Source organism: Chelon labrosus, assembly GCF_963514085.1.
Source record: "Chelon labrosus genome assembly, chromosome: 13".
Taxonomy (NCBI): Eukaryota; Metazoa; Chordata; class Actinopteri; order Mugiliformes; family Mugilidae; genus Chelon; species Chelon labrosus.
This window is the reverse complement of record NC_140346.1, coordinates 4,907,625-4,932,285: the sequence shown is the minus strand read 5'-3', so window position 1 is coordinate 4,932,285 and position 24,661 is coordinate 4,907,625. Positions and strand designations below refer to the sequence as shown.

Genomic DNA, 24,661 nt, shown 5'->3' with positions numbered 1-24,661 from the left:
TTATTTTATATTAGTATAGGATATTTTAAACATTATACGTAGTTTGTAGTTAAGCAACAACTTTATATTTAAATGTTGTTGAGTACCATCAACAGCTGGCAGTACAGTTTCTTCTAATTACATATGGGTTAAAAATAATAATAATAATAATAATAACACATAATACAATGCCATACCATATTTTATTTTTAGATCTATGTGCAGTGATAAAATCATATTCTTTAACATGTCAGCTGTGACTCAGCCTGTCTGTGACAGTATAGTACCTCTGGTTCCCTGACAGTTTTTAGCCAGAGCCAGTTGAAATTCTTCCAGATTTTTGATCTATCAGAGCCATGTTTAGTATTGAGTTTGTTTCAAGGCTGTAAATTTTGAGTACCATAAGCCACATATTTATTAAGCTATGCACATCCAATGTTCAGGGTTGGCTACTTTAAGAGGGAAACACATTGCCTAAAATGTTAAACGACCTTAACAGGTCGTATAACATTTGCTGTAAAAGGGCAGAGCAGCATTACTCATTTGTTGTGTTTGAATCAGCAACCTGTTCAAAAAGGCTGTGTCTGTATTACATAGGCTATACCAATGCTAAGCATGTGTTTACGTTGCAGTTGTCAGTATGTGCATGAAGCGAGGCCATATATTGAATTTTCTTGATGCTGAAGACCAATAATTTGAGAAATCCAGCAGCCCTTAATATGTATGACTTTTTGTAGATGCTAGCACTCTTCAATCATAGAAAAGTGTATTAGATATATCTTTTTGCATAATGTCAGCACTGAATGCTGCTATATAATGCATGAATTAAGTGTACAGTTCTGTACATATACTGTAACAGAGTGACATTTATTTTTGAACAGATTTAGTCCCAGAATAAATTAAATGTATACTTTTTATGACTTAAAAGTCTTAACAAGTTTTTCACTGTGCTTACTGCTGTCTTTTCTTTTTTTCTTTTTTTTTTTAACAAAATGTTCCCATCAGTGAACAATACGTGTTTGATACATGGCCTCTGCCCCATTCAAGGCAGCCTAAATTCCACATATTGGATATAAAAGACTAGTTGTTTGTTCAAAATAAAATGTAAAGGAGTGCAGTACAGACTGTAGTCTTCCAGGAGAGAAATGTTTGAATACACTCTCATACAGTCTTTCACATAAAAAAGTTTTAGCCGATTTGAATCTTTTAAAATGCAGCAGGGTAGCGTACTGGGCTCTCGATGAATCTGTGGCCCCAGCCGAGATGAAAATAATACATCAAAGTCATATTAAATTCTGATTCATTCTCTTTTTTTTCAGCTGGCACAGAGAGTATCAATCTTCTCAGTGCTCTGTTGATAATACAGACTGGAAGTGGGGGTGGTGGGGGGTCAAAGCCCCACCTGTTCGTGGATGGATGGCGCTCAAGGTTAGCGAGGAGGAGAAGACGCACTGAAATCACTCATGTCCATATTTTTTAAATCACACAGCTTTTATTGATTTCCATCCAGCAGAGGAATTCTTTGTGTGAAACCTGAAATGTGCTGCTGAGCATGCTAAAGAATAAATGTGGCTTGTACATTATTGGTAAGTGTTTGTTTGTACTTTCTGGGGAACTAAGTGAAGACAAAAGACAAAAATTATTTTCACAAATTAAAAAACACCACAATATTTTCTTCAATTAAAAGAATCCAGCACACAACTGGCACACGTCAAAGTTTTCTGCAAATGCTATTTGGTTACTTAGTTAATTGATACTTTGAACATTACAGTGCTACAATAGCAAATGGCTTGAGAGAAGTATAGATCAAAGAAGCGTGTGGTTGCTCTGAAAGCTTCTATTCTGTGCGAGCATCGGAGAAATTGGATTAGGATTTATGCTGCGGCTGTTTTGATATTCGTCTATTTCACATATGAAAAGCACGCGAGAGCAACTCAATTTAGACCGGCTGAGTGATAGCGAGATTGATTTAATTAAAAAAGAAAAGAAAAAAGAAACGGACTCTGGCGGAAGGGCGCATATCACTGTGCTACTCGTTTTCCTAATTGACTAAGCTCAGGAGCCAGACCACAAATGGTCCAGTGACGCAGGTACATCACCCCCGTAGACCTCACAAAGAGCACCATGTCATGCCCCAACAAATGGCCTCAGGGCCCAACCACTTACTACATTGCCCGGGAGAAAATCAGTAATTGGCATAATTTTTCATGAGCTCAACTGCAAAGGTGAAATAAATGACACTGTTCAATAATGCATTATATGCATCTATAATTGACTATGATTTTTTTCCACCAGGATATCTTCAGGGAGAATAGGGAAGAAGGGGGGCTGTATGAAGAGCTAGAAATCATTGCTTTTTTTTAATTTATCCTGTCCATTTGTGTTTAGTGCTGTTTCCAATTTCCGATAGCATTCTGTTGGCTTAGATAGATTGTAGATACTGGTGAAAGAACTGTTAATGGTTGAAGCACAGAAGTAGCTACTTCTGACCAAATGGCCAAAACTAATTGCCACTCATATTCATTATTAATGAACTTTAAGATCAGAAACAACCAGAACAACCAGGCGATGTACATTGATAGATCAAAGAGGACTCTATCACAAAAAAAGCAGCTTCAATGTATTGAAAATTACATATTACGATCCTTTACATTAACAGAAATATGGAACCTTATTGTTATTATTAAGTTTTAGTTGTTTTGGGCCAAATTTTATGAATGTAAGTACGTCATTCGCTTTCTTTTTGCTCTGTTTTGGTCTCCACCAACTTGGCTGGCTTTCCAGCTGCTAAACACCTCTCACCATGTTCACCATAGTTGCTTCTTAAGTCAGACTTCGGTTTAATACTGGCCAGGTGGAGGGAAAAAAAAGTGTTTATGTCAGTTTATTGTGCTGGAAACAACTGCTTTCTACAAACAACACATGGACAATGGTTCTTCACCCTGACTGAAATCGCTCTGATTACAGATTCCAAATTTACTGTTTACATGGACGGTAAAAAAAAATCATTGGTTAAGAAATATGTATTTACATGACCTGGAGAGTTTAATCCACTGGAACTATAACAGGACAAGGAAAAGAGGATTGCTTTTCCCAAAACTTTATGAAAAATACTGAATTTATTCAGTGGAAGAACACAACCAAGACAGGCCCACATTTTCAACAACACTGCCCACATCAATTTCGTCCCCGTTCATCTTTTCAAACACTTATTTCAGCAAATGATTATTTTGCTACCTCCATGTTTCTGTCCCTTCCAGACACTTGTCACGTCATCAATGTTTAACCCACATGGGGCAAATGTGTGCAGGCAGACGTCATTTCAACACGAAATGGTTGGAGTATTATGATTATTCTTTTCCAACTGAGGTGGTCACATGATACATTATTGTTCAGACTGGGTTTTTAATCTGCCGAATACTGGGTTAATTATTGCCTTCAACACAAAACAGGTCAGTGTTATTTGTTACATATGTGTACAGTTATAGAATTCAAGCAGTGCCTTGCTTAACGGCACTGCTGTTCTAAAAGGGCAGCATTTGTCATTTCCAGTGAATGAACCAGTAACCTTTCACAAGCCCCCACGTCAACAGATATCTGTGAATATTACAAAATGTGTGTAAATGACATGACTTAAAGCTGCCAGGATTTACTGGATAATAAACCGTTTTTTTGTTGTTGTTTTTTTAATATCAAAGACAAATAATCTGACATTTGGATAATCCAGCAGCGATTAATATATTTGACTTCTGACTACCAATCCTGAAGATGTGCATAAGAATAATGCTGCTTTACAATACATTACTTAACTGACAATGTCGTACTGCTTGGCTACTGAATGATTACCAACCAACCACGAAGGTGGGTTTTCAGAGCCATTGGGTCTCCTAATTTAAACAAACCAGCGATCACAGCTAATGAGAACAATTAAGGTCTAGTGAATTTTTACGGAAATTCCCAGTCAAATGTCCCATCAAAACATATAAGTGTCTCTTGGAGTTTGTGAGACATTTAACTCTTGAATGCATGGTCCTGGTGCCATGTGGGAATGTTCATTTCATAGTTGCATATTACGTCTTTCAAGCAGCTGCTTTTTTTTTTTTCTTGAACACTCCTGACACGGGAAGAGAAGAGCAGAGAGCAAACAAGAGGAGGCAAAGAGAGAATCAGAGAGACAGTGGGATTGATTCAGCTTCCCATATTTCACAGGGCACTTGTGCTGCATCTGTTGAGCGAGCAGATCCATTGTCTGAGTTGTCATCGCCACCACGGCAGGGGGACTCTGCACCGCACGGTAGCGTGGCACCGGGTGCCTCACAGTGACAATGTGACAGCGGGAACCTTGGGTAATTAAAGCAGCTCTCTGCTCTGTGCCCTCAGGGCAAGTCTGCCTGGGATGTGGAGATCATACCTGGCTCACTCACATTCAAGACTAACAGTAGCTAAAGCAATTTTCCACCCTAACAAATTCCTATTCCTGCTCTGCAGATTCAGGGATAGCAGAACTGATGTATGCAGTGCTAAAGCATGTGATCAAGCTGTGTTCCTAGCAGCTAAAAATATGACTTTGACCTGTGCATGACCCAGATTTCAAATGCACTGTACAGGTTTACTGACTTTCATTTAATGTGGAAATCATATTTCACCAAAGTAGAATTTGTCGCATATCAAAGTCCATTAACTTGAAAGTGGCTAGAAGTTCTGATGCAGGCGGACGATAACCAGCTATGGCCGGGGAGTCCAGTGTGAGTAAGCATTCCCACTGATCCTATCTGCCCAGAGGCAATACAGCATGCACGGAAGTTAAATGACTGTCTTCCAATTTGCTCTCATGAATATTAAGCAGTGCTGTGACAGTAGAAAGGGCTGGCTGTACGCAAGCTGCTGATCCACACCGACAGATCTGTCCTCTGATGTCTAGGAGGGGAGGGCACCGCTAAAACGAGGCCCCCACGGCAGATGAAGCCTCCCCCTCCCCGGTCTATTTTCATGTCTTAAATGGGCCAGTGTGGCTGCCTGTCTCATCAAGGGGAAAGCCAGGGACCCTGGTCTGTTTCTCAGTTAGTAAAACTGAGCAATAAAGACTGTGATGTCTAAATTATGCTGCTGCTGATGGTGATGATGAGTGCATGAGAGTGGATCTGATGAGGGATTATAATGTGGCAAACTATAGCGGCTCCCTCTGCTGCTGCCAATGATGAATAAAAACCTCCGCTCGTACTAATCTGACATTGCTATGTGATGTAACAAGAAAGTGGAGGGAAACCCATGTCTTTAATAAAGTAAATAAAACAAGGTTGTCACATAGACTCTTTGCATATTTACGATGACTTAGATTCCCCCATGTGGACCCAAACAACGCTGCAGCTGAACCACAGCAGCCTTTGCAATTAGAAAGAGCTTATTACACTTAAAATTTCAACACCCGCAGTTTTACCTATTAATTAAAATCATTTTCTAATTTTACCAGGAACTGAAGAGAGCAGCGCCACGGTGCTGCCTCTCCTCAACCTAATTAACGGGAATAAAAACTGTGTATTTATAGACAGCTAATGCTAATCCCTTTGACAAACAGGCCTAGGCGAATACATTTATAAATATATTTTTTGGGGGTGAGGTGCAACGGTAGTTCCACATAAAGTGATACAGAGACAGCTAGGAAGAAGAAGTGAGCGTGATGTAGGTATGGCAGTGGCGGTGGTGGTAAACTGTATTTTTTTTGTCAGATAAACAAGTTCGTGATTTTAAGTCATCTGTGTTGCAGTAAGAACAGAGTGATCACTATACGTGGCAAACAACTTGCCAGTTTATTAGGTACACTATTGAAAATTAATGCATTCTAATATTACAGTCCTTCTCAACTGTTACATTGTACAGTTTATGTTGAATCAGCATAAATCAGCATAAGGAAGGTGTTTCTGGAAGTGTTTTTGTTATTTAACCTAGCTGCTGACTAAATGGGGTTGCCGAAATAATAAAAACACGTGTAGGTACAACGCAGTATAATTCAATAGTTCTACAAACCACAGCCTACAAAATGAAAACACAGCTGAATCAACAGCTCTGTCAGTTATTTGAAACTAACACCACAACCTTCATGAAGGTAAATTTTAATGTAGACTGCTATATTAGAAAGCATTTGTTTCCACTAATGTACCTAATGAACTGGCAGGTGAGCACATAGCATGAACGGAACTGAAAACAATAACTAGCTACTACTTTCTAACAAATATTTCTGTGTCTAAGTAACCTGGTCTCCCACTGAACACACACAAAGAATTATTTCAGATGCTGGACTCAGCTCTGCTCCATGCACCAGTGGCTATGATGAGTATATACAGTAGCTCAGTTTTGCCAGTAAGCTCTGAACACTAAGACATCCTTTAAGATTCTCTACTATTATACTTAAACAGGTCTGATTGAGACTTGAGTGGACATAATCGAATAGCCTCCAAACTAATCTAATGGTCAGCATACACTGTCTCTCTTCATAATATGATTAAGCAGCAGCCTTCTCGTTGAACAGATGCCTGTTGGCAGAGGCCTTACCTCAGTTAGACGAGCAGACGTGGCACATGCTGGACAACCAACCTTATTATGCCACCAGACATTAAGGTTAAGGGCCCTCGGAGATGTTTCTGTTGTCGGCCATCTTAACGCGGCCGCTGTCCACCTGCATGCCGCGTAAGCTAACGCTACGTCCAAAGGCTGTTTGGTGTTCATAGAGCTGTGAGGCAGAATGACCCGACACAAACAGTCTTTGGCTTTGGATTTGATTTCACCTGTGTTACCTGAATCAGTTTGGTAAACACGGCACACCTTGGTGAAATGGTGGCAGTGAGAACTTTTTCTGTTGATAGGCCAAAGCAAAAAGAACGAAAAAAACTCATCTTAACCGTTTACATGGACACTAATGATAAAGATATACTGTATGCCTTGCATGTCCCAAAACATCAATCAGATATTTTGACATGTGCAAAATGGTTCGACCAGCTCTGGAGCATCAAATCTGGCAGAAATATTACAGAAGAAGAAGATTTTTCCCCCCAAGCATCATTGAGAGAAACAACCAAATCAAGGGTTTACGTGGATTTTAGGTTCAAACATTTCCCCATTGATTGGATTATCTGGTTTACACCACTCTTTCCTTACAGGTATGTCCCAACTGAGGTGGTTACATGAGGCATTTTATCTCTGAAACTAAGTCTGTATTAGCTTTTCTTTCGCCAAAGGCTGTGACACACCTAGCCGTGACCATTGCCACACGACGTCTGTTGCCGGCTTTTCCGACCATTCAGCATGTTGACTTTTCAGAATGAGTCAGTCAGAGAAATCACTTTGACTGGCTGTGAAGTGAACCAGTGCACAAGAACGCAAAAAGAACAAAGAGCAAAGAGCACACATAAGAGGCTCTTCTCATTTTTCATCTTCATCTCTTCTGAACGTTTAAATGCACGGATATTTTACAACTTCATGATCGAGAATGAACAAACTGTAAACCGACTGATCAGCATCACTCAGGAGAGGTCAACACGACGTACAACAATTTGTATGTCGCATAGTAGTCCAGTTTCCTCATTGGATGACAAATTCAGCCTACTGCCACCTGCTGCTATGGAAAGGTATTTGTTAGTTGGCTGTTGCCTTTGCGGTGTGTTTAAGTGCAACTTTTTTTGCTCCAGAAACAGGCAACGTGAGGCAACGTCACAGCGGGCCTTTGCTGTTATTAGGTTTTGGATGCTGGTTTGGTGTCTAAAGAATTTTAATATAATTTCCAAATAATTTAACTGTTTGATGCATAAACATCATATCCCAGCTTTCTCTTTGATTATTATTTAGATTTTTTTTTATTATTCTTTGCTTTTAATGAGCTGCTGGCTAGAGTGGTGTTGCCGGCATAATTCTCCCTTTCTTCCAGCTGTTTGTTGGTTCCTTTCTACCTTTTTCACTGCACTCTTGAACTCTGTGTTGAAAAGTGCTTGGTGAATGTGCTGTTAACATTGTACAGGTAATAATACCATTATGAAGCCACAGTGGCTCTTTGAAGACGCACCGCTGTCCCTGTTTTGTACAAGAGACGTCTGTGACCAGCAGCTGGTGGAGTGTGTTAATGTTGATGTCACAGCAGCTGGCTGCTCTCATCCTGTTAGCTCTGCCTGCCATTATCACCCACCCCCCCTTCCTCCTTCTCCTCCTCCTCCTCCCCCTCCTCCTCCTCCTCCTCCAAAGCTGCTGCAACTGCTGCCATGCTCATTTTAATACTCCAGACTCATTTGACCGTCTTTATGGACTTATCATATTAAACATTTATCGCAGCCATTTCCCTAAACCAAGCATGTTTATTCAACACTTAGGGAACCACAGCACGGCTCCTTTCAGCGCCCCACCCTCCCTGCTCCCACCGCCACGACACACACACACACATCCACACACACACACATCCTTATTTTCTCCTTTTCTCGTTTCTCTCCGTTTCTCCTCCTCTCTCCCTCAGCCCCCCGGCTTGCTTTATTACAACCTCAGTGCCGCTGCCTGGATAAAAAGCAGAGGCATTTTTGTACAGTTTCTTCCTTCTCCTTTCCGGTCATCCTTTCCTCCCATGGCTGGGACGCCGGGGGACTCTAGGCAGGCACAAATGTATTCTGAGCATTTAGCACTTTGGATGAATCGAGTTTTAATTTAATCATCTGATCAAACACTAGTTAGCATAATCACTTGTGGGGATGGATGGTCTAGATAGAGAGAGACACAGAGCAACACATAATAGACCTCATCTACGTGTTGCTAAGTGTCTACGGGACACTTAGCAACACATACAAAACTGCTACATGCTTCCAGGTGCCCATGCAGAATTCTGTCCAAATTACTTCCCTTTGTATGAACAATGGAGCCAATTCTCTTTTTCTTTAACAGCGCAGCCTCTGCAGAATGATCTATTCACTGCCAGACTGCCCTACAATCAAATGCACTGCTGCCAGGCCCTGTGCCCTCTTATTTGATCTTGGACAAGATGGCTTACTGCAGCATCGCACCTTGGTCTAGGCAGAGCAGGTCTGGGAATTCTAGGAATACCACAAAGTGCTAAGATTATTGACAATGCACTCAGTCTCACACCGGGCCGGGGGATCGATGAGTGGCTGGAAGGGCATAAATCAGACTCCTGTGGCTCCACTCCATGTCACACCCTAACCCACCCACCCAGCTCCCCCAATTAAACACACACGCACTTCAGTTCGAATGGGCGCAAAAGCACGCACTCTGTAAAGCCTCCCAACACGTATAGATACACAAACACCAGCAAACACACAAATAAAGCACATCTCTCTCACACACACATAAACACACACCTTACCAACAAGATGACAGCGTTTTAAAAATGGCCGGCTAAAAATAACCGCCACTAACTTGGTCTTAAATCTTAGCATCTGTGCCTGGTTTAAAAATAAAGAGCAGTGTCGAGAAACCAAGCTGGACCCATTTGTCTTTCTGTCATTCTGTCTATCCAGCTTTGCCTCCTTCGTTATCCCTTAGCCTACTTTAATATTCGGACCGTGGAGCCTGAGACTCAGGGGCAGACTTGATGGTGAAATGTCTACTGGAAACGCAGCCTTGAATAGTCTGATTGAAATGCGGATGGGAAATATGCAGCAGGACGCAAGGGCTGGAAAATAGCAGAGAGGTCAAAGAGATGTGTTGTGTTTTTTTTTTTTGTTTTTTTTTTTTTAACATTGGCATATACAAGAAAATCCCATGAAATGCGGGAGGGGAAAGCCAAGCTCAAAGGCAGAGACAGAGACAGGCTGGCAGACTGCTAGCGAGCCACAATACATCAGGCGCATGCATCATGCTCAGGCCGGAGTCGCGAGGATCAATTCAGCCTTGGGCCACCGAGTGTGTCGAGTTCAAAGCCTGGCCCTGGTATGTGGAGGACTGGATTAAGAGCCAGTATTTATGAGGTCCAGCATGGATGTTTGTCTTGGGGGGTGATGGATAGGGAACTCATCACACCTCTGCCACCTGTCTTCCACAATGAACAAAAGCTCTGGTGGGACTCTCACCAAAAGGAGTGTGGCCTGGTGCACAGCGTACAACAGACATCCAACAGATGGAACGCAGCATGGACTACTGGCAAGTGTAGCATGTAACATTTTAATGAAGTCTAATATTCAGATTATGCATGATGAAAATGATCCGTATAGACGCCTAAATCAGAATACAGGGGAAATGTAATGATACCAGACAGAAATTTAGTTGAAGGCGTGAGATATACATCCTGTTTCGCCAATTCCCAAAAATGGCGCCATCTAAGATGAAGTGGTCGTGTGCAGAAAGATTGTTTTCAATGAAAGAAATAATAGGAACTCTTGCCAAAGGCATGAGATGAGGAAGACAAATGCAATGATAAATTCATTGCTTTGTAGCACATCACACAGATGTTCTGATTACACAGGCCTGTGGATGTAAACCTTAAGCTCAGACCGCATCCAATGAGAGCAGTTAATCAGAAATCTTCTTCTGGAATGAAAAAAGGTAGCAGCAGCTAATGTCTCCTAGAAATGACATTTATATTGTATTGATATTATTTGTCCGCAGTTTTGTTTTTAACCAAAACATAATCATTCAGTTCTTCTGAATGAAGGGCTGCATCTATGTTGCCAAATGCCAAATCACATAAGTGCAGGGCATTTACCCATTACTTGTGTTTTATCTATTTGCATGTGTTTTCTTAAGTGGCAGCATGTTGAGCTTTGTGATGGGAGTTTCGTCTCTTTCCAAAGATTCGGCTCTTTTGGCTCGGCTCCCTTAGAAGAGTCGGCTCTTATGGCTCCCAAACAGTTCCCAAATAATTCTTCATTCAGTTTCACTCTGAGCCTTCAATTTTAGCCTAATTTAGCAATTATGAATGGTGTGTGTGATGCTAAGCAATTTTCGATTTGCTCTTTTCATAAAATCCTCATTTTATTGATACAAAAAAAATACAGTCACTATTGTTTAACATTCTAATCAAAGCTTAAAATTTACAACTGAACCACGGCAAACAAATCAAGTAAATACAGGAAAGTGTTAACATTATGACACTGGTCACCGTATCAAATACCCATCAAAACAAAGTCCCACCCCTGCCCGCATCGTTCGCAACTGACACACCACTAGTGAGCTCTCTTGAGCTTTTCTCATATGTATCAATAACACGATGGATAAAATTACATGTCAATGGCAGACAACTGCCACATCCAAATTGCCAGCCCCCAGTTCAGCCAGTCAGTCTGTCTGCAACTAGAATATGTATTTGAGTTTTGGAATCAATTCAATGGAGACAAAAGCTTTGGAGTAAGGAAATTTGAACAGTAAGCACAGGTATATTAATGGTGGCCAGATTCCACACGGGTCAGTGCATACTTGTTCACTTACTGCTTATTGTGGCACTTAATGGAACTGAGCCATCATTAAAGTACTCGTGCTTTCCCTACTGTGCCAAGTCAAAGTTTCTGTTGTGAAAGTGGTCTGTTATATCAGAATCTGCGCACATCTTCACACCTTGGCTCTTGGGTGAAGGGAGGAGTTATGAAATTGTTGAGAAGTCATGCAGAAAGCCATAAGTCAAAAATCTCAAAAATCATGTTGTAAGTAGGCGTATTCTAAACTTGTTTGAAACCAAATCTAAATAGATGCGTTCTGCACAGGAGATCAGAAGTGCTTTCAACTTGACTTAGTCTGTTTTTAAAGTGTCAAATGCAGCTTTTATAGCAGCTCCTCCACTACAGTACCTGTGCAGCGCAGCACAGTAATATAACATGTCACTTTGACAGGTGCTGAGTGAATTAAAAACATCCTCTCTACTGAGAACCCTGTCTGAGAGGGAAACCCCCGCCAGATGTACTACAACCTCACTTTGCACGCATGATCAAACACCTACATCTGGGTGCTGAGGGCTTTTCTGCTCTTCCCCGCAGATGCTAAATGATATCGTTAACATTTTAATGCAAGAGACATTTACACGCCGGCTTGCGCAATTACACCTCTGATTCAGTGAAATCCAGACAGACACTGTGTGATCGGTAATTAGATTTTACATCGGGTGAAACACAGCACACACACACACACACACACATACACACACACAGGCACGCACACAAGTCACCAAAGCTTGCTCCTAATTAGAGAGCTAGACAGGCTCGAGGAGGTACGGTACAGTAGAGTAGCCCTCATTATACAGCTAGGATGTATGAACAAGGGGATATCTATTATGATCACACATCAGGGTATCCATTACCCAACATTAGCAGCCCTTTCAACTGGAATCACGCTCAGAGTTCAAAATGTAACCCAACAAACCCTCTTATAACTCACACAAGTGAGCAAGAGTTAAGTGGGTTTGTAAACTTAATTTAGCCCATTAGATATTCATATCAGAGTAAGACTGCACAAGATGATCTATCACTTGACTGTACGCTGCGTGTTTTCATGGGGTAATTTAATTTCATGAGCTACGATACTGCTTGTGCAACCAAACCCTAATTGGTAATTAGTAAACAGACTAATGGCTGAGTGCAGCTGGAAAGCTGGTCGGGTTTCACTCCTCTGCTTTACAACCTATGAACGGCCAGGGAGGCCGCTGATCTTCAGACATCCCCACACAGACTTGAGATCCGCGTCACAGCTCCTACAAACGAGGCTCTCATCAGTGCACTGCCTTCATCGCCTTCATGTAGATTTATTACCAAGCAAACACCAGTTCCCCATTTCTACTTGCAGCCAAGTTCAATCTATCTCTCCACCCCAGCCCCCGTAGCATTTCCATCCAGTGTTTCAGGTTGCTAATAATGTGGGGTCATGTAAAATTGGCAGGCTAACTGATGTTGGCAGCTATTCGCTGCACCGTAAGCTACACTGGGCGAGATGCTCCGTAGGTGCCTCCTTATTTCAACTTGGATGTGTGTTTAGAAAGGTCACAGCTAATTGAGATCAGAATTTGATTGCGTGATTTCCTGACCTCTGCACAAATGTTCATTTATTTAAGAGAGAAGTCCCTTTTAAGACACAAGCATCAGGTTAAGCCACAGTGTGCATGTCTACAAATCATCACAGTCTTGGAGGGGACGCTGTGGGAAAGACTTGTCTCGTTACAGCTTTGCAATGAGAATTTGAATAGGCCAGTTTAGCTCGCTGTGGTTTTTGCCTGGAGGCAGCTTTCAGGCAGTGATATTTAATGCTTCCTCTCCTGTTTCTGATGACTGAATTTATAGATCCTGCTTTGATAAGTGCAAAAGACTAGTCTTAAATAGAATTTAAAAAATAATAATTGTCAGATTCAACATTTAATTTTTCAGTATGCAGATTCTTACAACAGAGTAATCTAAGGACTGAGAAGGTCTTTTGCTTCATTTGATAATGAACAATCAATTTCAACGGTTTGCACAGAGAAAATAAAAATTTGACATTTGCGAGCATTGTGCAGGTGTGTATCTGTTTATAATTGGTTGCAGGGTTCGTTAAGCAGAACCACAATGCAAAGGAAAACCCAGAATCCATTGAGCAGCTCGCTTGTCGCTTGGTCGCTTTAATACACCTGTGGACGTACTGATGGAACAGGATGTGATTAGCTCCAGATCAAGTACTTCCGGGCCAACTCAGTTTGCAGCCAAACTCACACTTCCATGTCAGGAGTCATGTGGGTCTGCCATTTTGTAGAGATGTCCAGTTTGTGAAGAATTACTACTCTCAACATAACAGATAAAAATGATGGCGTAAACAAACACCAGACTTTAACCAACCACCGTCATAGATTCTGACACCAGACAGCAGCACCCCACATATAGCTTTCTACCCCACGTAGCGAAGAGTGAATGGGCGAACGTTTTAGGACGCAGCCCCTGACATCCATTAAGGAGGTTACCATAGAGACAGGCCAGCGAACACGTGATAGGCCTAACTCTGAAACAGCAAGAATTGTCTGGAATCCAATCTCTGCGCCGGCTTCTATCTACAAGGTCATTCATTCATTCTGACAACGACTGCTCAGCCGATGAACACCTCATTTTCATGATAATCAACAAAACATCCTGCCACAGAGGACAAAGTCGTACAGCTACAGCTCCGGTACAGAGATGAAGGAATCAAATAAAAAAACATGCAAAAGATAAAAAAAAAAAAAAGAACGTGTAGAGAAAAAAAAAAAAGATTGCCATACAAATGGCGAACACAAAAAAGTGTGGCGTCTGTACTCAACGCCGTCTACTGCTTAATCCCTATCGGTTGTTTGCCACAGGCCTCCTCAATAATCCCTTATGCAATAAACGGACACAATCTTGCATGGCAGTTGATCTAATGTCAGAGTCAGATGATTATGATTAATGAGGATTCCTTATTGTTCCTTTATGAGTTTCAGCACAAGCTGGGCTGAGGGAGATACCATTTTATATGGAGTCAGTGTCAATAAACGGCACCGGCTGAGGGCTGCCTCAGCAATGAAAAAGCGTCGACACAGAAACAAAAATCCATTTCCAAAGCCTTATTTTATCATCCGGCCAGAAGGGAAAATCCATTTTGGGGACACACCATATCATATCAAAACCCCCTGATGCGGTTAAATGTATTCGTACCTGTAAATCCTCACTTCCCCAATTCTTGCTTTATGAATTCCGCATTTTTTTTTTTTTTTTTTTACCCTTTCACACAAATTCAACCAGCCGCCTGAATTCTAAACACGCCAACAATCCCCATCTTGTCACCCCGACGTGTTTCCTTACAGACATGTTTCCATTTTCTTTCCCTCTCCATCTCCTTCCCCAACTCTCCCTGTTTTCGTACACACCCAGTCAGCCATAATCCCTCCCTGTAGAAGGGACTCTGGCCAATAAGTGAATGCAATAAACTGTATCAATTTTCCACTATTGATTATGGATACACTGTATGAGCACACAAAATGCGTGTGGACACTCGCATGCGTGCAGCGGTGCACATGCATGCAATTACGCAAGTGTGCAAGAAAATACAGGAGAAGATGCACAATCAAATGTGTTGGGCTATTGCATTTGAATGGTGGATGTCTTCTGGCTATTTGAATGGAAAATTCAAAAATTTATCTCACATTTATTGTGTGCGTGTATTTATGAAGTTCTTTTGCATTTCCTTACAAATATGTGACCTTTGTGGAATGTGTCTCATCAAAAGACATCACTTTTTTTTTTCTTTTTTTTTTTTTTACAGTTTGTACCAATGATTCTCTGATTTGTCTCCATTTAAAGGTGACTAACGTAAAGCCGTGTTCAAATTTGGTTGTGTAGTTGATGCAAAAATACTGCCAGAGCGCTGAGTGCGATGCAAAATTTGAAATCAAATCCATTCCAAAACACAAATGCAGCTTACTGGCTTGAAAATGTGTATATAAAGTGGCCATTTTAATACCTTCCATTCATTTAGGCCATTTTGAACTTGAAAAATAAGCTCGCTGTGGGGGAGGGGGAAAGGGTTAAACCAAATGTCCATTATATCCAAGACGTCACTTATTACTAAGGGCCACAGAGGAGCAAGGTTGTGACAGAATAAGTATCATTAGACAGAAAATGAAAACAAATCACATTCATTTGATGCAAACTGAAAACAATTCAAACAATCAAATCTAACCAATTTAATTAAAGTAATTAATTAAAAACAAACATAATGTATTTTTTCAATCTGGCTAAGGAGGTATATCTGAAGGCCAGGGATGTGTTTAGTGGTTTGTGGGAGAGCCTGAAGGATTTAAAACGCAATTCATGCCTCGCCCGTGTCTCTCCCTCTATCAAGGGTGTCAGCCTTTTGACAACCATATAAAATCCATTTCATGTGGGTCACAGGTGACCTCCATCCTCCCTCTCCAGTCACTTAGCTGTCTACCAGTGATTTGCATTCCGCAGTAGGGGATGCGCGCTAATAAATAAATGTGAAAAGGTGAAACTTACCATTCAAGATGCTCTGGAAAAAGATAAAAGCCAATATCCACATGCCCTGCTCCGTTCAATCCCCCCAAGCTATGCTTTCTCGTCTTCCTCCGACCGGTGCCTCCCTGGGTTTCTCTTCTGAGCGCTTGGGGTAAGGTTAAACATTTGCCACTGTCTTGAAGCAAACCGGTCCGAGTCTCTACTTTTAATATCTCCTCCCTACTTTTTCTTCTTTCTCAGCTGTCTTTTTCTGCGCTCGGACCATAAATGATCCTCAGTGATTGTCTTGGGGAGAGCTGTGCTCAGACTCTCCTCCTCTGCTCCGCGTCTTGCTGCTTCTCCCCGTTATTCAAAGAGGATGCTGAAGGGGTGAAGCCCAGGTGTGTGTGATGCTGAGTCAGAGCCGGGTGAAAGCGGATCCTGAAACCAAAAAAAATAAATAAATTCCGAAAAAGAAAAAAAAAAAAAAGAACTGGCTAAACAAAATTTTGGTAAAATGAAAATGTCAAAAGCTCCGATTTCCTAAATAAAACACTGACTGACGGATCATCCTGTGGAGTAAAAAGATATTTCTTTAGGAAATTAAAATAACTAAAAGAGCAAAGAAGCAAACAGAGGGGAGAGGGTGGTAGAATAAGAATGAAAAACACGCTTTTTTCTCAGACTCCAAAGTCAGATCATCTTCATCGCCTCTGAGCGTCCAGCAAGAGGCGAGCAAGCGCATCTTTCCCCGCTGCCGCTCTCTAATCGCACCACACTGACTCTCTGAGCATTACACAGAATAACCCTCTCCCCTGCCCCTGCAGACGCTTTAATTCCTCATTGCCTTAAAGGAGCAGAGGCGGCTACCGGTCGGTCCTGAGGGCAGGAGGTGGGAGAGCGCGAGAGCACGCAGCGAGTGGAGCATTTGCATTAAGGAAATGAGCTGCACCTGACGCACCGAGGCACCAAGGATTTTTACGCACGGAGTTGCGCCGGCTCAAACAGAAAGCGCTGTCTGCCGGTGCGCAGGTGTACCCAGAAAAGAAGCATTCGGTAGCAGATCTAGCTTGAATTGACTTAACATGGCATTTCTCCTCTGGATCACAACAGATGAGAGATCCCAGTAGGAATGGAAATCCACAAGGACATCCAATGACGCACGTTTTGTGTTCACTGACGTGGGCGAGCCAAGGCAGTTTTTGTTTAATTGAAGCACACTTTTGAATTGATCGAATGGTTTTAATAATCGTAGAGGAGAGAAAACGGAAAGAAAAGGCAACACTCCACTGTGAGTGGGTGGAGAAAAGGGTTAACATAAAGCGTCCCTCACCCCAAAGGCGCGTACACACACACACACACACACACACACACACACGTACACAATTCATATCGCCTCCCTCAACCCCATAATCCACCACCACCACCACCACCACCACCACCCCTCCATTTTAATGCCTGCCTTGAAGTCAAGGGTAGAGCCGTAGTGGGCTGTGGAAGCCTGTGGGCCTGTCCACAGAGCAGGGTTACACTGAATGTGATATAACCAGCAGCACAGTGTGCAGCTCATTCTCTATGACAGAATATACTAAGAGTGAAATCCTGGTTATGTATCCCAGGATACTGATATGTATTTGCTTATATCTAAATGGCTTTGTTCCATTTAGATATAAGCAAATATCTTTACCACTTTGGTTGTGTACAAAGAAAAATAAAGAGAGCATTTTTATGCAGGTGAATCCATAGTTCTACATACCAGTATATGTGTTTTCAAAGTGAGTCAATAATTGTGTGTTTCTTTGGTGAGGATGCATGATTTATTCGGTACTGTTTCGTGGCTTCTATGCCGAGGTTTTGATCAGTGCATTTCCCTGCTTTTCTTACTGTATGTTTGTCTACAGTCTCTGCCCACTTGTCTGCCTGTCTCTCTCAGCGTTCACTCCGGTGCAGCAGACAAACAGGAACACTGCTCTGCATTAGCTTGAAGTCTGTACCAGAACACACTGTTCTCGCTCGCCTCAAAATGATTTAAGTGGCTCCTTCTTTTAACTTTTGTTTGATTTATTCGGCAATTTCCCCGAATGAAAATGTTCTTTCATCAGCTCTTTGAGGTATAGTGAAAAAATAAAAAATGTTTAATTCAGTAAAAGGATAATGTTGCTTACTTTCTTTTGCCTAAGCTGTAAGTTAAACCCTAAACAAGTTGAAGTCTTCATGGTGGTAAGGAGAAAGCATTGGTGAATCAGGGCAGTGGGTCAGAGATCCTGCCTGTCAGTTAGAGTGGATTAAGAGCACTGTGCTGCTGTTTAGACTCTAAAAGTCTTGGCATTGACTAGTGAGTAAGTTCATTAGCTGCTGCAGGCTGTGAGATATGATCATTTGTAACGTCATCCTGACTGCAGTTTCATCAGAGCTTTGTTTTTTTCCCTCCCAATATGCAAGCATTCTCAGAATTGCCCTGTCCCACTGGTTACATACTGCACTTTGCATAACGAAAGCCTCTGCTCCCACTAAGAAATTTTACAAGGCAAAGTGAGGGGCCTTGCTCAAGGGTATCTCTGTTTCCTCACTTTCTCTATAAAGTTCAAGGAGTACGTGTGTGTGTGTGTGTGTGTGTGTGTGTGTGTGTGTGTGTGTGATGCCAAAGGCAAAGCCCATTCTGGCCCTACAGGTAGTCAAACAGACCAGAACTGCATGTAGCTTCTCATGCCAGTGTTAAAAGGAACTAAAGGTGACATTCACAACCTGCAGAGACAAACAATCCCCAAAGAGCAGGGGCACACCATCATGACAGGCAAACAAAGCAATAGTTTGGGGCATAGTGAAAATAAAATGAAAAGAGGAGGGGGCAACAAAAGGCTACCTTTTGCCATTCTACAATGACAACCATAAACTCCAACCACCATAAAGCCTGGAGGCCAGCCTGAACTTTCCTTGCACACAAAATATTTCTGGAGGGGGACCTGGTCTAGAGTCTGACCGTTGGGACCTGATTATGCCCCGCATAGGCTGCATGTGGTGATGGACAGAAAAGTTACAGCAACGTCATACATGTCATCTGATCGCAGTGGAGTTGAATTTGTTTACAACAAAATGACTCTGATTGTTTGCAGGAAAATCCGACAGCGTGCAGAGCTATTTTATTCTTTGTATCGGTTGAACCACGCCCCATAATGAAATCCAAATGACGTGTCACCAGAGTCTACGCCAGGCTAATAACCCCCCTCCCCGGGCCCCCTTCTATCTACCTTGTGACTGATTTAGCTATTTTGGACTAGAGGGATAGCACACGTACATCTTTGCCTGGGGCCCCACAGAACCCAGGATTGCCACTGCCAAAGATGGAGGGAAAAAAAGATCTGACTGGTTCAACGGATTGAGAGAGGGATACACGGCATTAGAGGGAGCCATCTGACATTTTAGGGGAAATGAAGCACTGGTGTCATCTAGCTCAGCAAACAAAATTTCATGAGAAGCTTAAATATAAAAAAAAAAAAAAAGTGGAATAAATAAAGGAATGCAAATCAAAAGGTTATATTTGTTTGCATGGGATGTGAAAACTAATGCTCGGTGTCATATAAGGGTGGTGCGACGGCTCGTTTCACCCCGGCGCGCAGGCCACGTTGTCATCTGCAAGGTGGGGCCACTGCACGTGGCGTGTGTGTACAGTACACACACCGTCACACCACCATACACACACTCCACGTGTGGGGGTTTTCCAGAATGAGCGCAGTTTCCCAAAGCGTGTTTGACAGCAAACAAACGCAGAATGACCTTACAACGAACCGCTGACAGCAGGTGTGGGTGGACGGTTCCTATCGCAGTCGTCTGACCCGAGTAGTGGATTATCGGTTAAAATAAGCAATAACATTGGTCTTTATAATTACAGCACTTTATGTATGATTCCCTTATAGTGTTTAATATTTGGTTAGCACCAGCTAATTGCTCTTTCACATTAAATACCATAATTAAAAAGTAATTTCCTCGCTCTTGTCTATTTTTAAAAATGGGGGAATCTGAGAGTGGAGCTTTGCACTACGATGTAATCTAATATAAGTGCAGGGACGCCCGAGACATAATAGACGACAAAAAGATCCCAGTTTGAGCATCTGAGTGCACAGAACTGCATCCGCGGGCCGTAGAGACACACACAGATCAAATGTTCACGTTGGTGGCACACCATCCTTATGAAAGAACAGGTGCTAGAGTTGATCACTTACACCAGGCCAACAGCTGTACGACTGAACAGGCTACTTGCTACGTGAAAGACAATACCTTGATTTTCACTCTGAAGACAAGAGCCGTGACCTTGTGACCAGAGAGCTGAGGCATCCAGTGGTCAACCATAATAGATTCCATTCAGGCCTGTAGGAGAGACACACATGTTGTATAACTGTCAAACCAATGTGTGTATGTACTTATAAGGCTGATATACTGAAGTTAAAGCTTCAGTATATCACTATGATATTCATTTCGACCATGTAACTTTGCCACTTATGCAGTCTTCCATAAATTACAACAAAGAAAAGCCTCATTACATATGACTTTCGTGCATGGATGAGAATATATGACATAAACATGTAAGTACAATATCTATAGCAGTGTGGATTTTTGGTGGGGTTTAAATTTACTGCGTGGGTAGTTTTGAGGAAATGAGAGTAGTTCACTTTAGCCCCCCAGCGCGATGCCTAAACAGCGGTAAGCGAATGTGACAATGAGGCCCCTGAGCCACTGCGGACCGTCTTGGCTTTGCTTGTGCGGCCATGCGTGCGCGTCCTCCTCCTCCTCCTCCTGTGGGTGTGTTTGCATGCGCCACCATATCTGTGTGCGGATAAGAGGAAGGAAGCGGAGCACATACGAGACAGTTCATGAACGCCACACAGCCAAGGTCGTGACTCCTCCGACCGTAATGCTCACACTGGCACGGGATCTGTTGACGCTCTTTATCTTGCTGCCAACCGCGCTGTGGATGATAAAATTAGATATTCATCGGAGTCATGGTAGCAGTTATGCCAGTGAAAGTTATTATAATTTATCTCACACATAGCAGTCTGAGGACTATAATGTGTCTTGTCCCAGTTGTTGAGTTATACTGTTGTGGTTGTTGATGTCAGTGGATGAATTCCTACAATATACAGTTAGGTCCATGTATGTTTGGACACTGACACATCTTTTGTTATTTTGTTTGTTCATTAAAACATATTCAAGTTAAAATTAAATACATGTAATGTGGGCTTAAAGTGCAGAGTCTCAAGGACATGGACAGATGCGAGATATTCATTCATTCGGTTTTTTTTGTTTGTTTTTTTTTGTTTTTTATATTAAGCAACTAAAACGTCTGCAGTTGATCCTAAGTGTGCCATTTGAAATTGGAAACTGTTGTCAAAGGAGCTCTCAATACAAGCGAAACAGGCCATTCATAGGCTTCAGAAACAAAAACATCAGAGAGCAACTTTATAGATGCAGGATGCTGTCAACTCTAGGTATATGAATCCAAGAAGAATTCTTTAAAGAGGAGGAGACTGACACATGGGAGCAGATGAGTTAAAGAAGGGTTTTAAACTGAGATATGACCTGTGCCTCGGTGGCAGAGGTACAATTTAACAATTTAAGGGTCGATGCCTCAACAACACTATTGTACCTCATTTCAGTCATTAGTTTGGATATTTACATTTATATATATATTTAGATTTTAAATATATATTTAGATGGTACCGTAGGGTTGAAGTGCTTCGGTGGTATGCAAACTCTTTTGCAAAACCCCGCTTTTATCAAGGCTTCCATCAGGTAGTTTTTTTGAAACAAAATTTGCCTTCCATCAGTCCTAGCAATGTGCTTTTATCTGATTCCTCCATTTCAATAGCCATTAGCCGAGTTCTGACGTGTGCATCAGTGAAATCGGTGTACCAGGAAATCGTGCACTGACAAAAGTTCTGCGTTGTTTGGAATGCAAACTGCGATTAAATGCGTTAATCTTTTTTAACGCGCTCATTTTTTTTGTAATTAATTCATCGTAATTAACACGGTAAAGTCCCACCACTAATATATATCCATTCTGTTACTGCTTATCCTTAGAGGGTTGTGTTCGGGTTGGAGTCTATCCTAGAAATATTAGCATATTAGTCTTATATATACCGTACATGGATACGTCTATGACTTGGATCAAGATTAAGTTTAAGTAGAAGTCATTAAATGATCAGCATTTGTAGTTAAAAGTTTGGTCATGATGACTCACTCAACTCAACTTCAAGGATCACTTGGACTTCATGACAAGCTTTAGAGATAAAAATAATAAAATTGTCCCTTCTTGAAATTAAAAATGTTTTCTTCTAGGTTTGAATGTCTAAATCTCAAATACAAATGTTAGATAGTTCTGATAATCATAATAGGCAAGATAGATATAAAAAAGAAAAGGAAACTCCAGTGAAGTGGTCCCGAGTATTGCAATATTCCATAATATTCTTGAAACACTACTTTTTATCAAGTGGTATTGTTATTCCAAATAGTAGGTAGGTAACCATATTATGATCACAACAATAGCTGCACCAAGTCAGTTCCTCTTGTGAGTAATTGAAACATATACCAGCTCTGCGTTGATTAACTCTGCCTCTCAGTAATAACTGCTGTCGATCCAAAATATTAAAAATTATATAATCTATATAAATATATTAACAATTACAAGACAGAGCACACTCCTTCAACTACGTCTCCTCATCCATGCAGTGTCTTCCTCTCCGCAGGGCACTGACACACCACCCATGTTCACACACACACGCGCGCCCCTCCCTGTCCCTGTGGCCGACCCTGTCCCTGGCGTGTGTGCACTCAGGCAGGGTAATCCCTCGGGATGGGGCCTCTTGTTTTGACAACTCCTGTGAAGCCCAGTGTCTCTTACAACAAAACACAGACTGGCCTATCATCAGCAAAATGTCAGCCCTCAGCTCACTCCTTCGTCACCCAAAGGAGGATCAGGTTGCCTTTACACTATGCGACCCATTAACTCAGAATAGAAACATTCTCAGTGCCGGTATAATGATCCCTTTTGTTTGCTAAGACAATGACATTGATAAGAGACAAGCCACCGCTCGTGGCTCCTGAAACAAGTGTGTATAAGGTTACATGTTGCCAGGGCCAGAGTGATGTGACTCCTAAACAGAGTTCAGGGCAGTGTACTCTTACTCTCTGCCGGTCCCACTGGGATGAAAAGACACCTGCAGGTCAATCAGCATCAGGACACATGCACACCCTTTAAATTAGGACTGCCATCACTGGAGAATGTGCCAACTGTGGCATCAAGGTTGAAGAAGTCAAAGGAACTAATGATAAGACACTTAAGATGGTTCTGCTGAGGTCAAACGATAGAGCAAAGAGGTAGGGGTAAGGGGTTTCATTACCTTCTTTGGGCGACCACCCACATCCAGAAAGCTTTTAAGCCACGGATCAAATATTTAAAATGTCAATCTTGAAGATTTTCATTTAATTAAAACTCTGTTGAGTCATGAAAGGTTAAGTCATGGTGACTATGGCCCTTATGAAAATATATTTTAGTGATTATAAACTGGGAAAAATTGCTAATGTAATCCCCAGAAACAGATTATGAATGCAGCTTCACATTAACAACATCCAACTGGAAAAACAAGAGTCGACTTTTATTGTAATGTATGTATTCACCATATGTGTTGAGTCAGTGAGTTGGTACTTAGTGCTTTTGTTCATTGATGGTAATCTTTGTCATTTTTTGACGATTGATCAGTTTGAGTAATAGAAAAAGAAGGAGCTGAGCAACATTTCCAACTCTGAACATTTCAGTAGTTACTGCAGGGGGCCACGCTTGGCTTTTTTATAACGGTGTTTGTCGTGATGTGAAAGTGGCATCGGTGAGGCAAACATCTTCTTTTACTGCCCTTCCCAAATTCATAGCATGTGCCGTATAAAATCAGGACACAGCTGCACACTGAACGATGGAAAGAGCCGAGTTACTGCTTTCTAAAATGACAGTGGTTTGCCCATGATCCTTGTTTTGCAAGGGTTCCACACCACTACCTTGCGATGGCTAGCGGCAATGGTCCAAGAATGAATGGAATGAATAAGCTGTAGACCAGCTTATCAGAGTGATTCGCGGAGGCCAGCTCTTTACAACAATTTGTAGCTCCACCTAACTTCCTAGCCTACAAGCTAGTCCTAGCTCTTATGCGTTCCCCTTTTGAGTGGCAAATACGGACTACTGCCAACTGCTGGTTTGAAGAGCTCTTTGCTGTCATGCAGGAGCAGAACATATGTGCCAGCTGGTGTGCTCAAGTACAACTTTTTTTTATCCAGGCACAGGCGATGTGAGGTAAAAATCCCATCAGCCTCCATATATCTTTGATGTCGGGTCGATGGGTCGGGGGCCTTGAGATCACCCTGAGAGCTCAATGCGTGGCAGCTTATGAAAACATGGGCAAATAGACAAAACATGTGCAAGTAGCAGTAGTAAGTAGAAGTAACACAAGAATGTTTCCAGGGGACACTAAAAAGTGATGAACTCACTTGGATGCATTTGTTGTTGCTATAGTGATTCATGGAGATATCAGAGTCACCTCTGGTGAAAAAAGTTTATTTTTTTGTTGCTATTTTTTTATATATATATTTATATATATATAAATTCTGAACACATGATTCAGCTATTATTCCAGATATCTCCTGTTAACCCTGCAGCTTTTCAGGGCAGGCTTCAATTCCACTCTGCAGAGTGGACCACAGCACATGCACTACAGTAACCTTTTCTCATCTCCCTCTCA

At 41.8% G+C, this 24,661-nt stretch overlaps 1 protein-coding gene across 12 annotated transcripts in view; it reads right to left on the bottom strand.

Annotated features, from left to right (window-relative positions):
* The window catches only part of dscamb (Down syndrome cell adhesion molecule b), a 120,113-nt gene extending 104,011 nt beyond the window's left edge, over positions 1-16,102 (bottom strand). For all 12 annotated transcript variants that reach the window (XM_084558361.1, XM_084558354.1, XM_084558358.1 and 9 more), the window contains exon 1: positions 15,924-16,102. In XM_084558361.1, the coding sequence (XP_084414487.1) occupies positions 15,924-15,966 (43 nt within the window). In that variant the 5' untranslated portion in view covers positions 15,967-16,102. The remainder of the gene's footprint in view (positions 1-15,923) is intronic.
* Between the last annotated feature and the right edge of the window lie 8,559 nt (positions 16,103-24,661).